Source organism: Papilio xuthus, unplaced genomic scaffold, assembly GCF_000836235.2.
Source record: "Papilio xuthus unplaced genomic scaffold, Pxut_1.1 DF827680.1, whole genome shotgun sequence".
NCBI classification, from domain to species: Eukaryota; Metazoa; Arthropoda; class Insecta; order Lepidoptera; family Papilionidae; genus Papilio; species Papilio xuthus.
In genome coordinates, this window is record NW_013530969.1 from 5,957,188 (window position 1) to 5,984,317 (window position 27,130).

The window sequence follows — 27,130 nt, forward strand, 5'->3', positions numbered from 1 at the left end:
CAAAATAGCATTTATTGTTAAATCGACAAAACATTTAAAAACATTTATCACAAAGAAAAATAGATTTTAATTAATACCAAATTTTATTTCTCAAACTAATTTTTCTTTAATATTTCGACTGAGAAAAGAGATGTGTAGATACTAAGGTAAAAGAATATATCGTACAATATTTTTTTATAACCAAATAGTAGAAATACATTGACGTCATGACGAACATAATTCAAAAAGTATGAAGGTAGATACGTAAACATTTTTTTTATGATTTCTCCATCAGTCGCGCTGAATTGAAAAAAGCTCTCCCTCGTAAATCTTCGCTCCAGACTGTCGTCAGCATTTATTTTCTTTTCCGACAATTGTATGTAACTTCTCAATGCCGTAACATTCGTAAGAAAACTGATGAAATGACATTTTATCTAACACTACCGGTCTCCCGTGACTCCGTCCGCACAGAAATAAAAAAAACATAATTAGTATGTGTTCCAGACTGTGTTCTACATGTATGCCAAATTGGATCAAAATTTATTAAACCGTTCTGAAGATACCTTCATACAAATATCCATCCATCCAACCAAATATTCGCATTAATATTATGAAAATACTGAATTTTATTATATTATAGTACTAGCTGTCGCCCCCGACTCCGTCCGTGCGGGATTAAAAATAGATGTTGGCTGATTCTCAGACCTACTCAATATGCTCACAAAATTTCACGAGAATCGGTCAAGCCGTTTCGGAGGAGTATGGGAACGAAAATTGTGATACGAGATTTTTATATACAACACGAGAATTTTATATATAAGATAATCTGAAAGAACTTATAGCGTAGTTTAACTAAGATTTCTTTTTAATTCCGTGCGGTCAACGTGTTTAAATAAAACGTTTAAACACGTTGTGACGTTAAAAACGAAAATTGTGACACGAGAATTTTATATGTAAGATGTATAATATTAGATATGTTTTTTCAAACATATACAAGCTTTTCATCCGTAAATTTAAAAATACAATGATCTTCGATAAAAATTGAAGCACATTATTAAATGTAAGTAGAAAAATAAATGGAACTTAGCGAAGACGAACAAACACGCTTTGTATTTTTCTTACAATCTTTGTACTCGGTATTTCATTATAAAATAACGATGTATTAAAACACATTAGTATTTAATATGTTAGTAAAAAGTAATAGTTATTTTAAAAACCATTCAAATTGTCTGTCTGTGTATACACTTCAGAAAATTACGACTCAAATGACATCATTTTTAATAGGTCAAGTATTTAGGCTACAGGAAGACGTATTGAAAAGGATATTATCAGTTGCGTAATAAAATTGAAAATTGTTCTTAGTCATAGCTAAACTCTGTCATAAATTAGTTATTGTGAACTAGTTATTAAATATCTTGGCGGTGCTTAACTTCGCGCGAGTTGATGCGCAGAGAGTCTATCACAAATGTTTGAAATATTCGTATAACCTACGACAAAATATGTCAAAATATGTATGAAATTCGTCGTTGTACTTTACGCTTATAGAGGCGCTGTTTAAACCTAGTAAAAGTATTGTCAACGACGTTACGAATAGGTGGATCGGGGAGAGAGGAATGCGGGAGGAGGATACTTGATGTGTCGTTTGATCTGTACGGCTACTGATTTACTTTACCTACAACTTAACAATCTATCATTATCAGCTCACTATACGTCCCCACCGAGGGGCTCGGAGCCTACCCTAAGCTAAGGGTGATTAGGCAATAGTCAACCACGCTGGCCAAGTGCGGGTTGGTTGCTTTACACATATCTTTGAATTTCTTCTCAGATATGTGCAGGTTGCATCACGATGTTTTCCTTCACCGTAAGAACGTCGGATAAATGTTCATATGTAAATCGGAAATCGAAAAACACATTGGTACATGGCGGGATTTGAACCCAGGACCTGCAGATTGCAAGTCAAGTGCTTGAAACCTGAGCCACCGACGCTCTTAATAATCTATATCTTTTTTAATTAATTTAAATTGCCAAATCGAAAGTCGTAGCACTTATAGGGGTTTGTTGCTTACAATGACAAAGTCTAAGAGCATTAGTTTGGGAAAGCCAAGCAAATGCGAAAGTCAATTGTAATCGGATAGCGTTTTCAATGGATCGCTTCATCGCAAGTCTTTAATGAACTTGAAACCTTGGAGTGTGTATTAAGTTAAAGTTGTACTTAACCTGAGGCGATAACTTGTTGATTAGATAAGTTAGTAACGTTTTTACACTGAGTATTGTTTAATTGTCACTTAGAAAGGCCCTTATGTTAATGTATTATACATATAAATATAAAGACAAAAGATTATGTGGTTGATTGCATTAAAGCCCCGAAACTACTGAACCGATTGGTAAAATTCTTTCACTGTCGCTGCTATTTAATATAAAAATATTATTTTGGTCGTTACAATTTTTTAAAACAGTAGGGGTAAACGAGTGGAACACCGAAGTGTTCAACGACGCCCATGGACATCAGCAACGAATAATACGTTTCCTAATGAAATAAAACAAGATAAAATAACTAGTTTACATTATAATATTGTAAGAACGAATTAAAAGATAATAAATAAGAGAATATTAAAAGGTAGATAAGAAAAATTCAAATTAATACAACAATGGTAGGATTGAAACTAAGCAATCAATATGAGAGCATTGCCGGCGCTCGGCGGAAACATCAAAGGTTGTTTGTGAACAAAGTTCAATAAACTTAAGATAATATAATCAGTACCAAAGCGGATATTGATGAAGGGAAATGTAGTACTTGAATATTTATCAGGCAAGCAAAAACAATCTCAACCAAAAAACCCTGAAATGCACACCGTTGTATAGATACAACATTCCAAAAACCATAGATTAAAAATATTTAGTTTATTTTTATTAGTTTTTCCTTTATTATAATACCGATCTTGCATTTAATATGATCTGTTCGAAATTTAGAAATATAAGGCATTTAAGTATTAAAAAAAATTAACACTGTTTTTTTTTTTGGCTTTCTCAATACAACTTATAACTCGTTTGAAGTTAACTTATAAACATTCTTTATTTTACTAATTGAATTTAAAAAGACACAAAATATTATTTATATATCCATTTTAATTAAAAACACGTCTGATAAAGTCGGAACATCAAAGGAAATATTTCTATTGAAAGCGCCCGACAATTTCTCGTTCATATAAAGATTTAATAAACAGAGGGTACAAGGCTGGTTGAATACGAGTAATTTCTGCCACATTCCGTACACAGTTCACTTTGAGAAATGATTTTACCGTTTTCCAGTTAAAGACGACTATTAGACAAATTCAGCTCATTTCCACGAAAGTTGAGACAATGCGCTTCTGGCAATGTAACTATGACGATTTATAAAAGTGCGTGAGCGTCAGTGGCTCAGGGGTCATGCACTTGACTTGCAATCTGCAGGTTCGAATCCCGCCATGTACCAATGTGTTTTTCGATTTCCGATTTACATATGTACATTTATCCGACTTCAGGAAGGAAAACATCGTAATGCAACCTGCATATCTGAGAAGAAATTCAAAGATATGTGTGAAGTCAACCAACCCGCAGTTGGCCAGCGTGGTTGACTATGGCCTAATCACCCTTAACTTAGGGTAGGCTCTGAGCCCCTCGGTGGTGGACATCCATCCATCCAAACATTCCAAACATGTACAATTGCGAATGTCTATGGACAGCGGTCGCTTAGCCATTTGGGCGAATTTAGATGGCCACTTGCGTAAAAACGAAAACTGTAGTAATTCTTTGAAATAACACAGATTACAACTATTACTTCAAGATTTATAGCATACTATCACGTAATATCTTCTATTGAATTGTAAAAATCAATAATCTAAAGAAATATTTCGCTCTCTTTATATTAAACCGTGTCGGTATGTACCCTGTTTTATTGAGCCTCACCCGACCGTATTGAGTCGTTGACTGGTATTGAATGAAATACGTCGACACATGCCTTGATTTGTTAAGCTCTCCTTAATGAAACTCTTTGAATGAATGGTAAAGGGCTTAGGATTTCTTAGGCCGCGGTCACGTAATTAGCGACGAGCAAGGCGTCGAACGGCGCAGCGGGGCGAAGTACACTGGGCAATTTCTCGCCTTTCCTGGACATATTTGTCTTACAGACATTTAATCGTATAAACTAATTCAAGCAAAAAAAACATATTCAAAAATATCAGACGAATATGTCTTTGAAAGCCGAGAAAATGCCCAGTTTGCGACGTAAACAAAAGTACTCCGTTCCGCTTGTTCTGTGAGCTTCGCTCTATTGTGCCAAACTTTTGATAACATTGCCCCGCTTGTCACACCGCCCCGCTCGTCGCTCGTGCCCGCAGCCTTAATCCTATGTATTTATGATTTCTACTTTTGATATATTTAATAAATGAAATGGGGTTACAAACATAATTATATTTATGAAAAGCCTTAATAAATATTACGCGAAGTTAAGCTGTTACAATTTCTCATTGACATAAATTGATATAAAAACGGCTAAACACTCCGGACACCGGACGAACATACGTGAGTGTTTAGCCGTTTTTATATCAGTTTAGTATAATGTCTCACGATAGTTTCAATAATTTCTCATTGACATGTAATAATAATTTTGGTAAGAAACAAAGTCTGTTTGCTTGTTAATCGAAAACCTGAACCTGATACGTACATTAAAATATCTTAGTAATATACTATCAACGTATTTGTTATTCACGTGTAAAATAAAAGTTGTTATGTTCTTTTCGGTTTGCCATCAAATTAAGTAGGGGACGCTGCGTGCGTGCCTATCAAGAGGGCAGCCATCTTACCTTGTATAATGGAACACCTGGTCCCGCCAAATGTTCCTTTTTTATTTACTCTAAGTATGCGTTGAATATTCTTAAATAATGTCACTTTTAACACTTCGTTTTTTAAAAACAATTTTAGAATTTTAGACAATATATAAAAGTGGAATTTAACATACTTCTTACTAAACATTATATTCGCATTGATAATGTGTTTAGATGGATGGATGTTTGTTTGAATGTATCTCCATATCGGCTGAATGGATCGAGATGAAATTTGGCATATATATAGAGCATAGTCTGGAAGAACACATAGGCTACTAATATTGTTTATTAATTTTTAATGAGCCGCCGGCGACAGCTAGTAAAGTTATGAAAGTACTTTGGATAGATTTTGTATATCTTCGTTAAACTTTATTTTAGGTTTTTTAATTATTGTAATTTATTCAAATTCCTATTAAAACATTAAAAAGTCTGTTATTTTGAGAGTTTTATTGTTATATTGATTGTCTTGTAATGTGATGCGTCGAATCAACCAGTATTCTTCTTCTTCGTCGTTACAGTCTTGTCAGACTGGTCGTGGTCATCAAGTATCAGTGACCCGCTTTACCAGGCACCGCCACTCCTCCCTAGTCGCTGTCAACCAGTATGGGCTATCGTAAATTTTTATTATTTAAGCCGCAATACAAATATAATTGAAATAATGCATAGGAGATGACACCGATGGAATGCTGCGTTTACACGTGGGCAGAACAATGACACAGAGCACTAGACATTGTAGTACTGTTATTGTTCAAACGTACATACGTTGGTTTGTAGTAATACAATAGATGGCGCTGATTAAAATAGGAATATATTTTTATTCATGATTTTTTTGTAAAGGCACTTTTATATTAAATAGTTATTCATTTTGTAAGAGTTGAAAAATGATAATTATTAAAGAGTTTTTATTGTCTAAACCGTACTGGCTGAAAGAATCGCTACATTTCATAAAAGGAAACAAAACGTGTTAAAAGCGGGAATGTTAAAAAGAAGAAAACGTAAATGTGTAACAACGATATTAATTGCAATGTAATTTATAGTGATAAAGTGAATTAACAATGAAAATAAAGAAGATTTAATTTGTCGATGGTATTTATTTATATTTTAACATAAGTGTAGTTGTAATACTGTTCTGTTTATCGTTCTACCTTCGTGTGAAAAACAGGCGACATCGAGAGACGCGCATATTGTTATGGTTCCGTTGACCCTTGCTCCTTGCTATAAAACTTATAAAATGCATTTAAATTAATGTGCTTTATGTTATCGATACGGTTTTTATTTTGTATAACCGGTTGCTACGATTTTGTTATAGATGCAGACGTATTAAATCGTTATAGAGTAATAAAATATGACAAACTAGGTGTCGCCCGCGATTCTCTTCGTGAGGAATTAATTAGCCTATGTGTTCTTCCAGACTAGGTTCTATATCTATGCTAAATAACAGCGAGATCGATGCAGTCGTTTTGGATATACCTTCAAATAAACATTCATCCATCCATCCAAACATTCGCATTTGTAATATAATTTAGATATAAATTTAATGTTTTAATTTGGCATTTAATGATTGTAATATTGAATTTGTGACTTTAATTTTATATCGTTCAAGATATTGTTAAGGTAATTAATACTTTTTTAGTATATAAAACTTAACAGTGGTAGAGCGGCAACATAGTATACAGTATTGGGCTGACTTGACCGGCTTAACAGACGAGAAATAATGATCAGAATATCTCAGTCAGAATATCTCCTCCTCTATCAAACTCAGGTTAACTTTGACATCGTTATATGTGTTGTATTTTCCTTATTAAATGGCTTGATATATTTCTCGTTAAGAGTGAATAATATAGACGTAAACGGCACACAAAAAGGTCAAAGAAAGCTTCTGGAAGTAAATTACTGGCATTGTCAGATAAGGTCATATTTTGAAGTCCTTCCTTTTGTCCGAAGAACAATCGCGACATTTGCGGAACAATTTCACGGTCATTTCTATAGACGAGATTTAGACAAAAAGGATTTATTAAAAGCGACGAAATATGTGTAGGATAGGATTTAAATAAGTATTTATGTGTTTAATGAAGATTTCTATTCGTTTGACATGAAATAAGGTAATCATATTCCAAGATGTGATCAAAAAGAAAACGCATTATATTATCATTGGAATGTTCTATTATTCTGTGTCAATCACAAATAACGGCTTTTCACATACGTTCCATATTTAAACGAAAATTCTTGACAACGATGCGATAATAAGACTAGCTGTCGCCCGCGACTCCATCCGCGCAGATTTAAATATTTAATTAGTAGCTTATGTGTTCTTCCAGACTATGTTCTACATAAATGCAATGCAATTTGAGCAAGATCCTTACAGTCATTCTGCAGATATCTTCTAACAAATATTCATCCATACAACCAATCATTCGCATTTATAATATTAGTAAGATGTATAACGATGTGTCGTGAAATTCCACTGTTATAATGCTTGTATTAAAACTTATTAGCTGTCTCTGGTTTGTCCAAGAGAACATATGAGATGACAGTCTGGTTTTAAACAAGTTTTATCACAGTGAAAACCCACAGTAAACATATATTCGATAATTTAGGTTATTTAGAATTAGTTTTTGCTAGTGTACTGTATCATATTTTTCATCATTATTTTATTTATTTGAACAGATATAAATAAACAACAAATTGAGAAAAAAAGAGTGTTAGCTTAAAAATAAAGTAAATAAGTAGAGTTTTCAGATATACGACAGACAATGGTGCAAGAAAGCGAAGCCGGGAGCGCACTAGTCGTTACAAAAGCACTCTACGTCGTGACAAGAGCTTACTCTGTGTTTGATGTGCGGCGAGACACAAAAATACTAATACTAAAAAGGTAGACCTACAATAATTGACCATTGAAAAATTTGTTATCCCACGCTACTTTATGTTTTTTTTTTATATCATAAGGTGGCAAACAAGCGAGCGGCCACCTGAAATAGCTGAAATAGCGAAGTGACCGTTGCCCATAGACATACGCAATTGCATATGCGTTGCCTACCTTTAATCAACGGAGGAGAGGATGCACAGAAAGAAAATATTTCCCCTACCCATGCATCCTATCATCCGGAAAGTCCACTTCCACTTCCCATCCTTTCCTTATAAGGAAAAGGGTAGGAAGGGAAAGAGGACTAAATTAGGCCTCTGGGACGCACACTAATCAGACTGTACGCGGAATTGCTTCCGCTTGACGCCTGTCTTCTGTGTGGTCGTGGTATTAATTTCACCGGGTGAGCCGGGACAATTCGTGCGAAGGTGTTAAAGCGGGTTCTACCACTGTTAGAATGTGTGTGCAATTGAGAAACAAAGTAAGCCTATGTGCTGTTCCAGAGTATAATTTATTTCTTCAATTTTGTCCAGATTTGTTCAGGTGTTTATGAGACAGTTAAGTGGTAGTTTATCTCCACTTTGCGCATTTCCAAAGCGCGTAATGTACCGCTTATAAGGTTATAATCATTCCACTTATCTTCATCTAACCCAGTCTTTCCCAACCTGGGCGATAACGCCCCCTTGTGGGCGCTGCAGGTCTCAAGTTACGGGTTATAGTAAAAGTTTCGTTTACAATTCTCCGTTAATATACATGAATAGATCACAATAATTAATTAATTTAATTTGAAGTTATAGTGGTTTATAAATATGTGAAAATATGGGGGCGCTAAAAAAATATTTATTCTCAAAGTGGGCAGTAGCCAAAATAAGTCAGGAATTAGAAGTACAAATCTTGAAACCACTTCTTAAACTAAGTTCCTTAGGAGTTGATGCCATGTATTCTTGAAATATGGGAATAAGTACATATTCTATCAACGCTAAGTACTAACAAAGCGTCAGAACTTCTGAATATCAACCATAAGCAGATTTATAGTTGAATGACGTTGAGAAAGTTTATGACATTGTGATTTTGAAAGGGACATACGAGGCAATATTCATGAGTTGAATCCGCTTTATATTGCGCTTCTGACTAGGGTTGCCTCGTCGGGTTTGACACGAAAGCTGGGATATTGGCAACGAGAATGACATTATAAATCACATCTTTGGGTAAAAACACGTGGTGTATTACGAATAACGTTGTTAATAACCCATGTTTAGAATCTATGTTTACTGCAAGTTGACAGCCCTACTATACGCCCTATTATTAACAATGTATATAAAAATTTTGAAAGAGATTCCGAGCACCTGTGTCCCGGTGCATTTCGTATGAGGGTTATATTACTTTGCATTAAAATAGGTAAAATTTTCTTGACTTTATATCTACAAAGGTTGTATTTTATGCTTTGTCCTCTTTAGTTAATCAATACCAACATTATAATAAAAAAATATAAGACTGTTTTGGTAATCTGATTAACTATTGAATCTAAGTTAAATTATTTTCCTTTAGTAAATCTAGTGATCTATTTACCAAACTGGAACTAAAGCGCATAGTTGCTTAAATATATATTATAAACTAGCTATCGACCGCGACTCCCTCCATGCAGAATTAAAAACTTAATAAGTAGCTTATGTGTTGATCCAGACTATGCTCCGGCTACATTCTGGATATACCTTCAAACAAACATTCATACATCCATCTATCTAAACATTCGCATTTATAATATTAGTAAGTTTTCGAATGTTTTTGAAAGGAAAGTTCATTCAACATCTATTTAAACTCTATTAGACATTGTTAATGGATCATACCTTCATTAAATTACCATGTCACTTTAATTGAGATTTACGCAGCGGCCTGTTGGTATATTCAGAGTGGTAGCACACGCCTACTCTCATCCTCTCGGGGGAATCCCCGCTTTAACGTCAGAATTTGAAAGCAATCTTCCTATTTCAAAGACTTAAAGGAGTCTCGGTAGTAATAAAAGGGTGTCTTAAAATTTCTTTGGCTACTATCTGTGTGTAGGTATTAGTTATTTCTTTTGTTTTAGTATTTTAAAGATTAATGCTATGTTAATTTAATAGTACAGATAAGTTATATTGTAACTTAGAAAACTTTGAACAAAATCGTAGGATATGTCAAGTTATTTTTGCTTGCAAAATATTTAACTTCAAATATTCCTTATCTATAAGGCGTCGAATTAGACCTTTATAAATAAACTAGCTTTCGCCCTCGCCTCCGTGCACGTGGGTCTATATAAAATTTCATAAAAATCGATCGTGTCTTTTCAAAGGACATCAATCTAACATGAGGTAACTAACATAGTGACACGAAAATTTTATATCTTACTAATATTATAAATGCGAATGTTTAGATGGATCGATGTTTGTTTGAAGGTATCTCCAGAACGGTTGAACGGATCTTGATGAAATTTTGCACAGATGTAGAAAATACGTTTTTGATTTAAAAATGGAGTGGCGGGCGATAGCATAAGATGTTAGTAAATATTTGCACGTTTTACTGTAACATATAACTGTGTAAACATATATCGTATGTGTATTTGCTTTATTTTATTTATTACTTGTATATTTAAAACATGGAGGGAATTCCGCTAATCCGATATGTCGTCGGATCGTGTTTGTTGATTACTTTTCTGATTATCGCCTCTCTGTTTTACCTGCATTGCGATGAAAATGTTTACATTTGGATTATATTAATAATATTTATATTTTGGAGACGCACGTAAAGAATTTAGTTGCGCTGCTAATTGAAACCAGAAGTTATAAATGAATATAACACCCAACCTTTTAGACTGTTCATCAAACTTATATTATAAATGCGAATGTATAGATGGTTTAATAGTTTGAATGTATCTCAGAAACGTCTTAACGGGTCTTGAAGACACAGATGTATAACATAGTCTGAAAGAACACATAGCCTATTAAGTTTTTTAATTCCGCGCTGACAGAGTCGCGGGCGACAACTGGTTTTTTTTAATAAAATATTTGTATAAACTCTTTATCTCACAAAAGACTGAAACATTTTTGATAAATATAAAAATAGTTATTATTATTAAATTTAGTATATTACTAATTCATGATTTAATTTTGCGTATATTTTATATGCACACAGCGTCTTTTACATGTTTTATATGTACTGTACAATAAACATTGAATGTGTAGAAAGTTTCCCTTTTACAAGTTTGGAGACTAGAAGTTTACGTTGTCCTTTTGTTTTCATTCCGTCTGCTTTGTACTGGCAGGATACGATACACTGTCAAAGACGTATTTGCATCATGTAGTTCTAATAACTTTGGTATATTAGTTGCCTGATTGTTATTGCCTTTAAAATTAGAAGAACAAAGTATATATGGATGAATAGCTGTTGCCCGCGACTCTGTCCGCGCGAAATTAAAAAAAAACTTAGTAAGTTATTTGTTCTTCCAGACTATGTTCTAAATCTATGCCAAATTTCATCAGGATACGTTGAGACGTTCTGTAGATACCTTTTAACAAACATCCATCCATTTACACATTCTCATTTATATTATTAGTAAGAAGTATGACTGTATTAAGAGGATGTATGTAGTGTTAGGTAGAAAATCCGACACAGTGTCGGTATACTGGTTCAACACTAGCCTTACTAGAATGTCGACGTTTATGTCCCCTCACTATTCATTCTGACACTTGACATTGTAACGAAAGCGCGCCATTCGCGCCAAAGGATTCTAATAATGTCTAAAAGTAAAGTAGATGCGACAGTTAATTGAGATATATTGAAAGTAAGTTTTTCAGTTTACATATAACTGCTTGCACTATCGCTAATAAAGTATGGAAAAAGATTTCATTTTGTTTACTTTTATTATCCTTTATTTAACACAACTTTGAAGAATGAACAGGACGATGAAAACGGCAATTTTCGTGTTTTTTTCCACAACAGTTTTACCTACAAAGTGGAAAGTTGTCGGGGCTTTATAAACGTTTACGACGGCGGCTGCGATGGGGCGCTCAATTAAAATTGTTGCAGTTGCTTATTTTTAAACTAAACTTTTTTATACTTAAAAATAACAGTTCTTTGTGAGTGGTAGTTTCAATTTTTAAATGAAAGCGTGTTTCTTTGTGATTGTTTTCAATTTAAAAATTATGGTTTAAATAAATATTGATGATCCTAATAATACTCAACGTAAAATGTCAGTATTGTTCTTAAAAGTAACGTACAATAATTACGACCAACATTCATAGTAATTCTGTAATGGATGGATGGATGTTTGTTTAAAGGTATCTCCGACACGGCTCAACTGATCTTGATGATATTTGGCACAGATGTAGAACATAGTCTGGAAGAACACATAGTCTTTTTACTAAGGTTCTTTTAAATTCGCATTGACGCAGTCGCGGGCGATAGCTAGTTTATTTATTAAATGTCCTTAGAATTGTCAAAACATGTTTCAAAATTCACCCACGAATATGTAGTATTGTGTAAAATCGTTCAATGTAGCGAAAAATGTTAAGATATTACGCCCTCGATTTAAAACAATATACCAAGTCAGGCACATGTGTTCTTAATGTGTCGCAGTTTTTTATTGTCAAAGTAAACTGTTACGGATACGCTAAGTTTATCTTATTTCGACATAATCTTAAGATAGAATATTTATCATTGTTATAAGACTTAGACGAGGAAATAGAAAATATTATAGACAAAGATAATTCGACTTTCTTGCATTAAGTTTGACTAGAATTTATTTTGGATTAAGAATAATATTCAAATCAATATTTTGGTACTAACTACTTTAGTACATTGAAGAGACGCACAAACAATTGTTTTTTTTTAATTACAAAAAATTAGATTGGATTTCAAAATCTAGAATATTGCCTATTAAGAGACTATCTTCTCCGTTTCGTTATTCCTTCATCTCATTATCACTTTAGGTCGGTATAATATATATTTTTTTATATTATAAGGTGGCAAACGAGCGAGCGGCCACCTGAAATCGCTGATATAGCGAAGTGACCGTTGCCCACAGACTTATGCGATTGCATACGCGCTGCCTACCTTTAATCGACGGAGGAGAGGATGCACAGAAAGAACATATATTCCCTTTCCATGCATCCTCTCATCCGGAAAGTCCACTTCCCATCCTTTCCTTATAAGACAAAAGGTGGGAAGGGAAAGAGGACTTAATTAGGCCCCCGGGACGCACACTCATCAGACGAAACGCGGAATAGCTTCCACTTCACGCCTGTCTTCTGTGTAGTCGTGGGATTTCACCGGGCGAACCGGGCCAATTCGTACGAAGGTGTTAAACCGGACTCTACCACTGTTAAAAACTGTAAAATAATACAATTTCACTTAATATTTCTACAAAAATAATATTATTACGTTGATAAAAAATCTACATAAATACAACGGTGTGATAAAAACATTGAGAAATATCATCTAGTTAATATTCCCTGGTCGTAGTAGGAACGTAATTTAAGGACCTTACCTTTGTTCCCTGGCAAGCAATGACGCACTTTCTACAACGATTTCACGGCCTTTTCGCAAACGATATACGCCTTTAGGACCTTCAAGTAAAATATTATGTGATGGTAAAACGTAATCGTTATTACTATCTAGGTGTCATTAGATCGTAGTTTTACTAGCTGTCACCCGTGACTACATCTACGCGGAAATAAAAAAAAAATAGGAGTCTGTTTTCTTCCAGATTATGTTCTACATCTATGTCAAATTTCAACGAGATCCATGCAGTTCTTCCTTAGATACCTTCAAACCGTAATTGTAACTTTATAAATTCATATAAAACAAAAGAGCGATTATAATTTTATTGAATTACAGTTTGAGAAATGTGAAATTACTAATGTAGCTCGCAAATGGAATTAGAACGATGTATAGAGTAAATTCAAAGGCTCGTGCATTTATGAGTATTTCAAACGAGCTTATTTCCGTGAACCCGTGAGTATTCAGAGGGGAAATTAAGGTGGGTGATGTTAAATATTAACAATTTGTGTTCTGGAATAAAAAAACAACCGCTATGTTAAGGAAGTAGTAATATAATTTGTAGTAACTAATTGTTGATATTATTATGACCCCAAACGTTTTGTGTTCAAAGAGAAATAAATTTTAAAGTAAATAAAAATTAAATTTGATACAAAAAATGCTTATCTTATTTTTTAACGAAAAAATCTGTTATTCTTATCATCAACTAGATGTCGCCCTCGAGTAATTGCGCGGGGAATTAAAAAAAAAACATAATAAGTAGCCTATTTGTTCTTTTAGACTATGTTCTACATCTATGCCAAACTGCGAGATACATGCAGCCGTTCTGGAGATACCTTCAAACAAACATCCATCTATACAAACATTCGCATTTGTAATATTAATAAGAAGTAAGATATGCTTTTATCCAGGTGTTATATCAATGGAAACGCACGGTTAAATAACCAAGCAAATTCAATGTTAACCTATCTCTTTATACGGAACGTTTTTCCTAATTCCAAGAATTGTTCCATAGGAATGGTAATAAGGTGGGCGGGTACGAGGGTGGAATAAGAAAGCGGGCCATCTGTATATATGACGTCACATATCTGGTGTCATACTTATCTTGCGGATCAACTCAAAAGGTTAAAAGGAAAACCGAGATTGAATTATTAAAACTGTATAATAAAATCTAGATTTGTTACGTTTTTATATTCATTCTTAATCTGATTGTATTACCTGAAAAGATCTTTTATCTTTTTCATTGGTAAATGCCAAACTATTAAGGAAATCGATAAGCCCTTAAGGTTGAAATACACGGACAGTTTCAAGTCGGCGCAGCGCCTTCGAACAGTCGGCGTACGACTGCAAACATTTTTACTAGCGAATGCAAAATGATGTACAGTCAGCGTCATATAGATCGTCACAGACAAGATATGCAAATATATAGGTACACCAAAAGTAATCAATTATATCGGTACAACAAAAGTCCTCAAAATAATAGATACATTCACCCTGCTCAAATACATCGGTACATACACAGCGTCAAATATATGAGTACATGCAAGATGCTCATAAATATCGTAGCAGCCACAGCGTCATAAGTAACGAAGAAGTCAAGGTGCGCAAAAATATCGGTACATTTGACAAAATTGAACTCTATCTCAATATACTTGTGATACAATTTGGAATAAACTACTTCTGTTACATTCATTTGACACTTTGTATTAACATTATAGGTTGTCCGGAAAGTTCGTTCTGATTTTCGATATAAAGCTTACAATAGACTGTAGCTGAAGTGGATTCATTTTCGGATTTCCACCATTATCAAACGTCACAAAAATTTCTATATTGTGAATAATTTCATTTCATTGGTTGAGATAAAAACTAATTTTTAAAATTTTATCCAATAATAAAAGACGTTTTAGGTATAGAGTCGTACCAATATAATTTAAAAACATTTCCAAAAATTTAAGAGAACAGGGTTTCAATTTTCCTTATAAAGCGGCACGAACTTACTGGGCAACCCAATATTTTTCTTCTCCTGTCATAACGCTTAAATATAAAAGTTGTCACGCCGAATATGACAGATACGTATTAACTAATATCAAATTTTGCCTTGTCACAATATATATAATACTAGTTTGGCGCAGTATTCTAGTATGTTTGCCGTAATATGTAAGTTTACCGGTTCGAATCTCAGGCTACTTTTTTCATTTTATCAATCACGGGGTTATTTTTTCATAAGCAGTAAAAATTTGGTAACGTAAAATTTTGCTCGACAAATTTTTTTATAATTTTCGCTGTCGGGTAGAAAGAAATTTAAATAAAGTTAACAACAATTAGGTCAGACCATCGCGGGTGAAGTGAGTGGGCGGAGCGTGGATTGCCTTTGCGGGTTTTAAGAATGGTACGCGCGGAAACTATACGTACAAGTGTTATCTACATATGTGTGCGCGCCCACGCACACTGGAATGCTTATTGCAATCGACCAAAAATTTGATGTAGTTCAGTTCAGTTCAGACATTCAGTTTTTTTTCTTTGTTTCTTAAATATAATCAGTATCAGTAAAAGGTAAAAGTAAAAGTGTTATTTTTATCGGTACAAGTTTAACAAACATGAAAAAACATAAACAAATTACATGCCAATAGCATCGCTTTATCTCCTTCATTTTTGTTTGAAATAGAAAAGTACTTTAACGGTCAAACTCATTAGTCCAAGGCAATATCAAAAAGTACCTAATAACTACGGCGATAGAGTTTAATTACATGTGCTTCGATATTAAAATTAAAAAGTTTAAATATCAAAAAAAAAATAGTGGCTTGGGATTTGAACCGCCGACCTTACGTACCAACGGCGGCGAACGGTAAGGCCACGAGACCAAACTAGCATATATGATGACAAACTTAAATTTGATGTTGGTTTTATCTACCTAATATCTGTCATCCGCGTCGAACACTTTTAGTAAATTTTGAAAAATGGTTTGATGCAAAGTGTCAAATGAATGTAACAGAAGTAGTTTATTCCAAATTGTATCACAAGTATATAGAGATAGAGTTCAATTTTGTCAAATGTACCGATATTTTTGCGCACCTTGACTGCTTCGTTACTTATGACGCTGTGGCTGCGACGATATTTATGAGCATCTTGCATGTACTCATATATTTGACGCTGTGTATGTACCGATGTATTTGAGCAGGGTGAATGTATCTATTATTTTGAGGACTTTTGTTGTACCGATATAATTGATTACTTTTGATGTACCTATATATTTGCATATCTTGTCTGTTACGATCTATATGACGCTGACTGTACATAAGTGTAAGGCGAACCTCAACTGTTAACCCAACGACTGCTTTAAAATGCAGTTTTAAAATATACAATAGTATCATTATTGTACGAGTTATCGTGAGTTTCTGAGACCAAATACCCCCTTTAAAACATTGTTATCGCTGTTTTGTCAAAGATAATGACAGGGATAACGTTATTTTTTATAAAGATATTTTGATTTCAGAAACCTACTATTAATTGAATAAAGAATCAATGCTACTTACCCGATTTTTTGGCACTATTTCCTTTCCCGCCATTCTTATTACGCCTGGGGTAAAGATTAATTTTGCTCTGACCACACCCCATCACAGCAGCGACCTCTACTCCATCATTATTCCAACTACACTTAAATGTTTTCGTTTAAAAGTTCGATAGTTAACTTTATTTACGACATCTTGATAATTTCCCTAATACTTTTTAATAATATTTTAATCTAGAAAGTATGTTTGGAAGGGACACTTCCATTTGTTCTTGTTCATAATGTGGCATCTTTTAACTAATTTCGTTGATCGATGCAATTGATCTGCCATATTTATCCTGAAACAATATAAAAACATAATTTAATATTATAAAGTTTGGATTGATTACGTAAGATATTTTCGAACACGTGTATAAAAAAACTTATCTGCTTTTAAACGTTTAATATTTGGATAAAGCAAAGCTGTTTTATGTCTTACAAAGACCAGTTAGAATAATATTATTATCAGTTCAAAGATCAAAGGATAAATTCGAACCATTTTGCATTACGGGACTACAAACGTATAATATGTTGCTAATACGTTATTCAAAACGCAAGCGCTCTTCGTGGTTTCAAAATTTAAAATGTTTCAAATATAGATCCTGAATATATTACCAAATGAACGTTGAACACTTATAGATAATAATAGTCATACTATAATATCTTCATATATATAATTCTTCTGTCAGTGTGTATGTCACTGAACTTCTCTCAAACGAATGGACCGATTTTGATGAAATCTTTTGTGTGTGTTCAAGGGGATCTGGGAATGGTTTAGATTCACAATTTTGTCCGCTGGACAATGTTTTTTTAATTAATTTTTAATTTATTAGTAGTTGTTGATTTTGGAATGTTTTACATTGGATCCGACAGACGGAGCTACCATCGCAGTGTCAAATTTTAAATAATATTCGAATTTTAACTTTATTTTTTTTATTTTAATAGACAGGACAACGTCTGTCGGGTCCGCTAGTAAAATTTATAAAAATCAATTGCTGTTTGTTTGTCTCGCTAAAACTCGAGAACGGCTGAACGGATTTATCTTTTCTTGGTCTTGAAATGTTCGTCAAGGTCTAGGAAAGGTTTGAAAGGTGAGAAAAAATCGGATTATTGCCGGAAAAACTCGAAAAACACCACTGCAGCAGCAGCATTTCTGGCACATATTTAAGGCAGTACGAAGTTTGCCGGGTCAGCTAGTAGAAAACATAATGAAATATCTCTTAAAACTAAGCATTTTAATAGAAATGTGTTTTCAATTGTATTGGAACACCGTGTTTCAAACTACGTTCAATTACAATTTAATAGCAACTAAACCTGGGCTTTGGTAATTTGAATGCCGTTACGCAGAGGTTAAGCTTCAACTGGCAATTGGGTCACAGATTACTCCGTCTGTATACAGCCTTACTGAATATTGACAGAGTCTGACACTGTTTGAATTCATATTAAATAAGGCTGTTTACACAAGCTGACAACAGTTTGCTTACAACTAGACACTTAAGTTTATTTTACTAATGTAAGTACTTGAATATATGACTAATACTTGAGTTTCTGAGAGCAAGATACGCGTTGAAAACATGGTTTTTTCTGTTTTGTCAAAGATAATTACAAAGGACGATATGTTTTATACAGATTTTGGTCTCAGAAACCAATGCTTAGTTACTATGTTAATCTATAAATATAAAAGAAAGTCGTGTTAGTTACACTATTTATAACTCAAGAACGGGTTTACCGATATGGCTGAAAATTGGTGAGGAGGTAACTTAGGGCCAGGAGACGGATACAGGACAATATTCATTTTTTCAATTTTTTTTTTCGAATTTATGCCTTGAAGAGCTGCTTTCTATTTAACTTACTAATATTATAAATGCGAATGTTTAGATGGATGTGATGGGTGTTTGAAGATATCTCTAGAGCGGCTGAACGGATCTCCATTTAAATTGGCATACGTATAGAACATAGTCTGAAAGAATACATAGGCTACACTAATTAAGTTTTTATATATCCACGCGGACGGAGTCGCGGGCGACAGCTAGTATAACATATTTATTTTGAAGTAATCAGCCTGAGAGGCGTTCATATTTATTGAAAAATCAATCAAAATCTAATATTAACAATAAACTTAGATTATCTTCAAGGGAAAACTTTTGAATTTTAAAATGGAATCGATTATATCCGGCTTCCTATACTCATTCCATATCTTCGCATACGGTAGTAAAATGGTCCTAGGAAAAGATGAATATAAAATTTTCCGACTCTAAAAGGTGTCATAAACGTATTGTTAGGTTTTAATGCACATTAAGACTTCACCGTGGCGGAAATAATAAATAAATAAAATACAGTTTTTATAACTAGAGTAATATTTTATACAGGTTCTGTATAGAATTGGCTAATAGGCTATATTGATAAATAAAGGCTATCCTTAGTATAGATTAAGTGTGAAAAATCTATACTAACAGTATAGTTAAGTAACCATCAAATGACTTTCAATGTGGCAGTAACAATAAATGACTAACCGTGGATTTCTGAGCCCAAAATCTCCGTTGAAAACATATTGTTCTGTCTGTGTTATCTATGACAGAGATGACGATATGTTCAATACATATATTTTGGTCTCAGAAACTCAAGGTAAAATGATTATAATCATCGCAACTTCGACTCAATTTTTTTTTGGTGGAAGTGATCTCTGACCCGAGAATTTTTAAGTGAGTAGTAGTTTTGTGATTGTACACAATAGATCGATCTATTTATAGGACAAAGCGTCGCTTCCGCCACATTCCGGCGCGTTTCCACGCAATCGTTATAATGACAGCTGGAGCATAGTTACCGTAAACGCGCGTTTGATCGCTGACTAAACGCAGACGCGTCTGCGTGATTTTACGAGTTCAGCTTTACAATGTTTATTATATAATAAAGTTTATTTATATTTTATTGTATAAGTAAGTGGTAATGTGCCAGTGATTCTTTTTAATTTTAAAAGAAAAAAGTAGACGTCGGAGACATTCCTTTTCAATACTAAAATAATTTTGAATAAATTTTATGATGAACGGACATAGCAAAGCTATTCAGAATTTTATTTGTAAATCCTTACGGATATGGAAAAAGAATAGGAAAAGAGACGAGAGAATGAAAGGATCATGGAAAATGAAAAGTTCTAATTCCACTCATTCATCCTTCGTTCATCTTTCGTTTGAACAAAAAACTAGTTTTCATACTTATAACACAAAATTAATGTTAAAGAATAGATATAGTAAGACAGATCGTGTTTACTGACGCGAAATATTTACCATTTCGCATTTTACAAAACCCATAACGTACAAACAATAAATCTAAGGTGAAAATAAAGTTTCGGCGCCGGCCAACAGGTGGCGCGTTATTCAAACGTAGTTACTGTCACGTTACTCGTAACTTTTTATTACAATACTGGTATTGTTATTGTTAACTCTCGTTTGAATTAAAACTTGTTATTGGAACATTAAGACAAGTAAAAAGTCAGCAAACCTTGTTGAGGTACTGAGCTTTCTTATTTGGTTACTTACTTTAAACGTATTTATTACTTTGTTGAACTATACATGAAACGAGCGTTCAAAAAGCGAGTCTAACCGTGGATTACAACCAAAGTCTCGGTTTAAAAAATATTGTTATCTCTATTTTATCAAAATTAATGACAAGGATAACGATATATTTAAACTGAAATTATCATTTCCTGACATACAATCTATTATTTGATAAAGTTCTCATGAAAGGAGTATTTATACTACTCAACTTGCTAGAATCCATCGATTTTATATGGAGAAATTCAATCTGAATAAATTTTATAAAGATCTACACAAATAATTAATAATAATCTAGTAGCGTTCTAAAACCACAACGCACATAGTCAAACCCCTGAATGATTAAGTATTGAGGAGTGGGACCCCTTACTAGTCTTTCACCGGCAAACCCTTTAAAATCGAGAGGCCGAGATGCTTTGTTGTTTAAAGTGGTTGCCTTATAGCGTTGTATCTTTTGACGATTCAGGCAATTGTTGTAACCCCCTATGTGAATTAGATTCTATTGTGTATGTCATTAAAGATTAGCTTGCACACATCCAGCCGTGTAAAGACGCTTTTGTTCAATATTTATGCTAGAACAGGGGTGATTTTAAATCTAACAGTGTAACAGAATTGTTGAGTATTGTGACATTTTTACCTTTAATAATAGCTTAGAAGTTTAGTAACATATCTGTTAACAAAGCAAAGCAATGCAGAATTTTATTAGTAAATCCATAATACGGACATGGAAAAAGAATAGGAAAAGAGACGAAAGTATGAATAAGGATCATGGAAAATGAAAAGTTCTAATTTCACTCATTCATCCTTCGTTCTTCGCTCGTAACGTAATCTTCACGAGAGCGATAGCTCTAATAACAGTGGTAGAGTCCGCTTTAACATCGCACGAATTGGCCCGGCTGGCCCGGTGAAATACCACGACCACACAGAAGACATTCGTAAAGTGGAAGCAATTCCGCGTTTCGTCTGATGTGGACATTCCGGAGATGACAATTTTTATGGAATGTTACATATATTTAAACAAATTTTGACAAGAAATAGATTTATATATAAGTTGTGTCTACCTCTGTCTACCTCATTATATTAATGCGGGTATCACACCTATTGTACACGTAACATAAACAAATGCAAAACAGAAGTTTACACAGTCTGTAACAGAGCTGAATCAATAAAATGGTGTAAATTGTACGGAGACTAAACTAACAAGGTTAACTGGGAACAGTTGTTTTATGAACCTTTAATTAATACAACGGTGTTTTATTTTAAAAATTAAACAGTTGAAAAATGTCTACGCCTTTGGATATATACAATAACGATCATTGGTTTTAAAAAACCATTGTTTTTACATGAAAATCTTACTAATATTATAAATGCGAAAGTTTAGATGGACGGATGAATAGATGTTTATATCATCAGCTCACTATACGTCCCCACTGAGGGGCTCGGAGCCTACCCTAAGACACGGGTGACTAGGCCAAAGTCAACCACGCTGACCCAGTGCGGGTTGGTTGACTTCACACATATAATTTCTTCTCAGATATGTGCAGGTTGCATCACGATGTTTTCCTTTACCGTAAGAACGTCGGATAAATGTACATAAGTAAATCGGAAATCGAAAAACACATTGGTACATGGCGGGATTCAAACCCAGGACCTGCAGATTGCAAGTGCTTGACCACTGAGTCACCAACGCTCCCGCACGCACGGATTGATGTTTGTTAGAAGGTATCTCCGGAACGGCTCAACGTATCTTGATGAAATTTGGCACAGATATAGTGTGGAAGGCTACTACTATTTTTTTTAATTCCGCGCGGACGGAGTCGCCGGCGAGACAGCTAGTTATGAATAATATGAAATACCTAAGTTGAATTCTATGAATTATTTGAATCGCATACAGTAAATACAAAATTTAAAAAACTATAATAATGTTTGTTTCTCATCATCTCGTTAGTACTGTATCATATCTTATTATACCAGGTCAGCGGTATAAAATAATTTTAACACCTCATGTTTTGGTACATTGTAAGAAAAATTGATTTGCGGTAACGTAAAAAGCTGTTATCCGTCAGCTTGGTGAAGGTTGATGTATGCTTATGGCAGTTTAACACGAAGGCAGAATCACAGAGCAGTACATAGTTCAGTATGGCTACTAAACGCACATTTACTGTGAAACATTACTGATCTGTTTCAAGGTGAGTTAGCATTTTCCAACACCTGTATTAACAACAATATGGCTTTCTCTTAGTTCAAAATGTGATAACAATAATGAAAATGGTTTCCGTATATTACATATACTATGACAGTTGAAATTCACGGTCAACGTTTGCGTTCAAACAATAGTACTGCAATGTCCAACTACTCTGCGTCAATGTTCTGCCCTCGTGTGAAACCAGTACCGAGGATACCGTAACGGCGTGTAAAAATGATTCACAACGTAGCCAACACGCTTGTGCGGACTGTACACAAATAAACGCCTCATAAAGTATTTGGTTTTACATTGTTTATGTCGTAAATCCTCTCTCGAGTATCTTTTAGTACGGAAACGGTAAATGATTCGGACTTACAGTGCGCCGGATTCGATTGCACATAAAGTTAACTGGAGTCTGCGCTTATATACTTACAGTATTTTGTCCCGGAGGCCTAATTTAGTCCTCTTTCCCTCCCCACCCTTTTTCTTATAAGGAAGGAAGTGGAAATGGACTTTCCGGATGAGAGGATGCATGAAAAGGAAAGATATTTTCTTTCTTTGCATCCTCTCCTTCGTCGATTTAAGGTAGGCAACGCATATGAAAATGCGTATGTCTATGGGCAACGGTCACTTCGCTATTTCAGCGATTTCAGGTGGCCGCTCGCTCGTTTGCCACCTTTTGATATAAAAAAAGTATATTAGTTTTATGTATTTATTAGCATGTATTGGCTATCTTATCTAGTAATAATTTAATTTTTGAATATATTAGTTCTTCAGAGACCCGATACAGAGTGGAGATAAGGACTGGAAAATGATTATTTGTTTTCTTTAATTATTTTTATGTTTAAGAAGACAAAACTTGGCCTAATGAACGTTGAAATGTCCAGAGACTCTTCGAGTTGGTTTAAAGTTATTCCCACGAAGTATATTAATTTATAACTTGGTAAAGAAAATTTGTAATATCCAGAATATTGTAGAGCTTTCACCGCATTGGAAGCTGGTATGGAATGCATCGATCTGTTATCTGACAGACGGAATGCGCGGATGTTCGGACGTAGAGCATTTACCCGCAAATATTTACGTTGCGCTTGTATCTACCAGAATTTAATTATTATTAATAGCTGTTGCCTGCAACTTCGTCTACACGGAATTAAAAAATCTAGTAATAATTATGCCAAAAAGTGAAAGAATTTTTCAAATAGCTTTAGTAACTTCGAAGTCTACTTAAAAGCAAAGAAACCAATAATAAAATTTGTCCTATTTATCAAATATCTATAGATTACTTTACTATTATAATAGAAGGTGACCATTTAATCTTTTACAAACAATATTTCTTTATTCTCATTTCAAATTAAAAGAAAACGTTTCAAGCATCCATTTCTTTTGATCGACGCTTATTTAGATTTGGATTTTCAAAGTTCCCTGCTGCTTACATCCATACATGACAATAAGTTCATTTTTTTATGATAAACTAGCTGTTAACCGCAACTCCGTCCGCGTGGATATGTAAAAAAGTTAATTAGTGTAGCCCACCCATCCATCCACATCACACCCATCTAACCATTCGCATTTACAATATTAGTAAGTTAAATATTTTTTTTGAATAATAAATAGTGTCCTATGTCCGTCTCCTGGCTCTAAGCTATCTCCTCACCAATTTTCAGGCATATCGGTAAAGCCGTTCTTGAGTTATAAATAGTGTAACTAACACGACTTTCTTTTATATATATAGATTTATCTTTGAAATCACAATAATGTAACCTAAAATGTATATAATCATCGAAATACGAGATCCATCATTTTCTAAATGAACTCTGAAAGAAAAACTGATTACAATAAAAGCAAATCCGCTCTCTGAAGTAAAAAGTAAACAGAATTTTAGTTCGGGGCGCAGACTTTCTGGCTCAATATGAGTGTGCTAGAAAATTTGTGCATACGAAGCGATTTTCACTTGTTAAGCCTAGATCTAGTGAGACTCGTGTTCAGCTTTTAAATCGAGTGGAATTTGTTACATTTTATTGCTCTCCGATGAAACCAGACTGCTTGTTAAACATGTTTAACTTGTATAGAATGAATATTTTTACGTTTCTTAATAATTCTTACTAATAATATTAATGCAAACGCTTAAATGGATGGATGTTTGTTTAAAATCTCCAGAACGGTTCTATAGATCTCGGTGAAATCTTTTTAAAAACGCGCGGTCAGAGTTGCGGGCGTCAGCTAGTTGAAAATACAAACGTTCTACACTTAGTAAAATTAAAGGTATTACTGTACTTCCATTGGCTAAATATCTGTGTTTGTTTATATGTGTTTTTATTCAAAGAGAATGAGACAGATGACATTTGATTCAGCAGTGGAATCCCAAGTTTACTTTTAAAATAGGCATTAAAAAGCCATTCTACATCTGATCGTTAACACAGCCTTCAAATATAATTAAGGGTGTAGAAAGAGGGTAAAGTTATCTCTTTTAGCTTGATTGTTAATTTATCGACGTGTACGAGGAAAGGTCTGCGTCGGCAGATCAAAGGCCTTTAAAATTAATTCTATTAAAAGCTGTTACTAATAGGCTTTATTTAAATTAATAAGTTCGTTTAAAAATTATAATATTCTTCCTTATATACTAATCGACTTTCGACTATTGAACTGTTTTTTTTTTAATTTTCATTATTACTTTTTTTATATCATAAGGTGGCAACGAGCGAGCGGCCACCTGAAATTGCTGAAATAGCGAAGTGACCGTTGCCCATAGACACGCAGTTTCATATGCGTTGCCTACCTTTAATCGACGGAGAAGAGGATGCACAGAAAGAAAAAAAATTCCCTTTCCATGCATCCACTCATCCGAAAAGTCCACTCCCTCTTCCCATCCTTTCCTTATAAGAAAAAGGGTGGGAAGGGAAAGAGGACTAAATTAGGCCACCGGGACGCACACTCATCAGATGAAACGCGGAATAGCTTCCACTTCACGCCTGTCTTCTATGTGGTCGTGGTGTTTCACCGGGCGAGCCGGGCCAATTCGTGCGAAGATGTTAAAGCGGGCTCTACCACTGTTAACACTGTTACACTTTCTCCCGCCGTTTTACACGGTTGGTACTACATATGTACATTATTAAGAAGCCATAGTTCCATTTTACACGTAATTTTAGTATATTTTATATACTATAATATTTATTTTAACAATGTTAGTGTCTGTGAAAATAAAGACTTGATTTGGTTTGCTTAATAATCATAGAAACAAGTCCATTTAAGTTCTATCAAGAAATTTGTTTACCAAGAGTTTGTTGGTTTGGTCTTAATAAAGTTAAATTGCATTCAAACTTAACTATCTATTTGAATTTGAATAAACTTATTTCGTTAAAATAAAACATTTAAAATGTTTAAACTGTTAACTACTTTTCTTCAAAAAGGAGGATGTTAGCAATTCGTCTGTATCTTTTTTTATGTGTGTTACCGCGTAACTCCGACCCTGGTGTTCCTATTTTGATTTTTTTTATCGAAAGGTTTAGCTTGCAGGATTTTTTTATTATTTTTTAAACTGACTAGAAGTTTAGTACATTTTGAGTTTAAGTTGAAAATGCGTTACGAAAATTTAGGACTTTTTTGCTTTTATTAATGACTAATTTTATAAAATGTGTGTCTATTTAAAGTTAACAACTAATAAGTTAACAAAACAGAAACAATAATATATATTTTTCGTATATAATTAAAAATTACTATCTTTAAGTAAAAATAGATAAAGAAAAAAAACAGAGACTTGTCGTACAAAAAAATGGTATATTTTTAATATTTATTCTTTAGTAATACATTTAACGATAACCTGATCCTGTTGTCACTTTTGGTAGCCTCGAAACGCCTCGTTTAAGGTTATATGACGTCACAAGTCGCTGACGTAAAAATCCTAAGCCTATAAATCTTTTCACGCTTCAAGATTACGATTATTCGGTAAATATTTCTGAAAAAGGAAGGCTGAGAATTGAGCCACAGGTAACAAAAAAAATTGTAGAATCATCTTAAAACATTTGAATAGCAGAATTTATTAATCACTATTTATTTGGCGCGCTTTTGTGACGTTTTGTTCTAAATTTAAATTACGCATATGTATGTTCTTATGACTTGTTTTCAATGTAACTGCATGGTAATTTACGAATGACATTCCACCGAAGAGCGTCAGTTGCTCAGTGAGTCAAGCATTGGATTTGCAATCTGCAGGTCCTGGGTTCGAATCCCGCCATGTACCAATGTGTTTTCCGATTTCCGTTTAACATATGTACATTTATCCCACGTTCTTACGGTGAAGGAAAACATCGTGATGCAACCTGCACATATCTGAGAAGAAATACAAATATATGTGTGAAGTCAACCAACCCGCACTTGGCCAGCGTGGTTGACTATGGCCTAATACCCTTAACGTAGGGTAAGCTCCGGGCCCCTTCGTTGGGACGTATAGTGAGCTGATGATGATGATAATTTCACTGAATAAAAGTCTTTGACAAAGACTTTTTATTATCTCTTGAAAATTCTTAAAAGAGTCTTATAAAAATGCTAATAGACAAGTGTAATTCTTTCGGGCCACATTCATTTGTTCAGAACGCTTCCAGGTAATAGAAAATG

The 27,130-nt window shown here is 33.9% G+C and overlaps 1 protein-coding gene across 2 annotated transcripts in view; it reads right to left on the bottom strand.

The window, feature by feature from the left end:
- The window catches only part of tow (target of wingless), a 62,330-nt gene that overhangs the window by 6,402 nt on the left and 28,798 nt on the right, over nt 1-27,130 (bottom strand). Inside the window, exons 1-2 of one of the 2 annotated variants that reach the window (XM_013311855.1) lie at nt 20,320-20,334; nt 16,770-17,082 (exon numbers count right to left, since the gene is read on the bottom strand). In XM_013311855.1, coding sequence (XP_013167309.1) covers nt 16,770-16,851 — 82 coding nt within the window. In that variant the 5' untranslated portion in view covers nt 16,852-17,082; nt 20,320-20,334. Of the gene's footprint in view, nt 1-16,769; nt 17,083-20,319; nt 20,335-27,130 lie in introns of those variants that run through there. The other variant, XM_013311854.1, reaches the window with a different exon arrangement.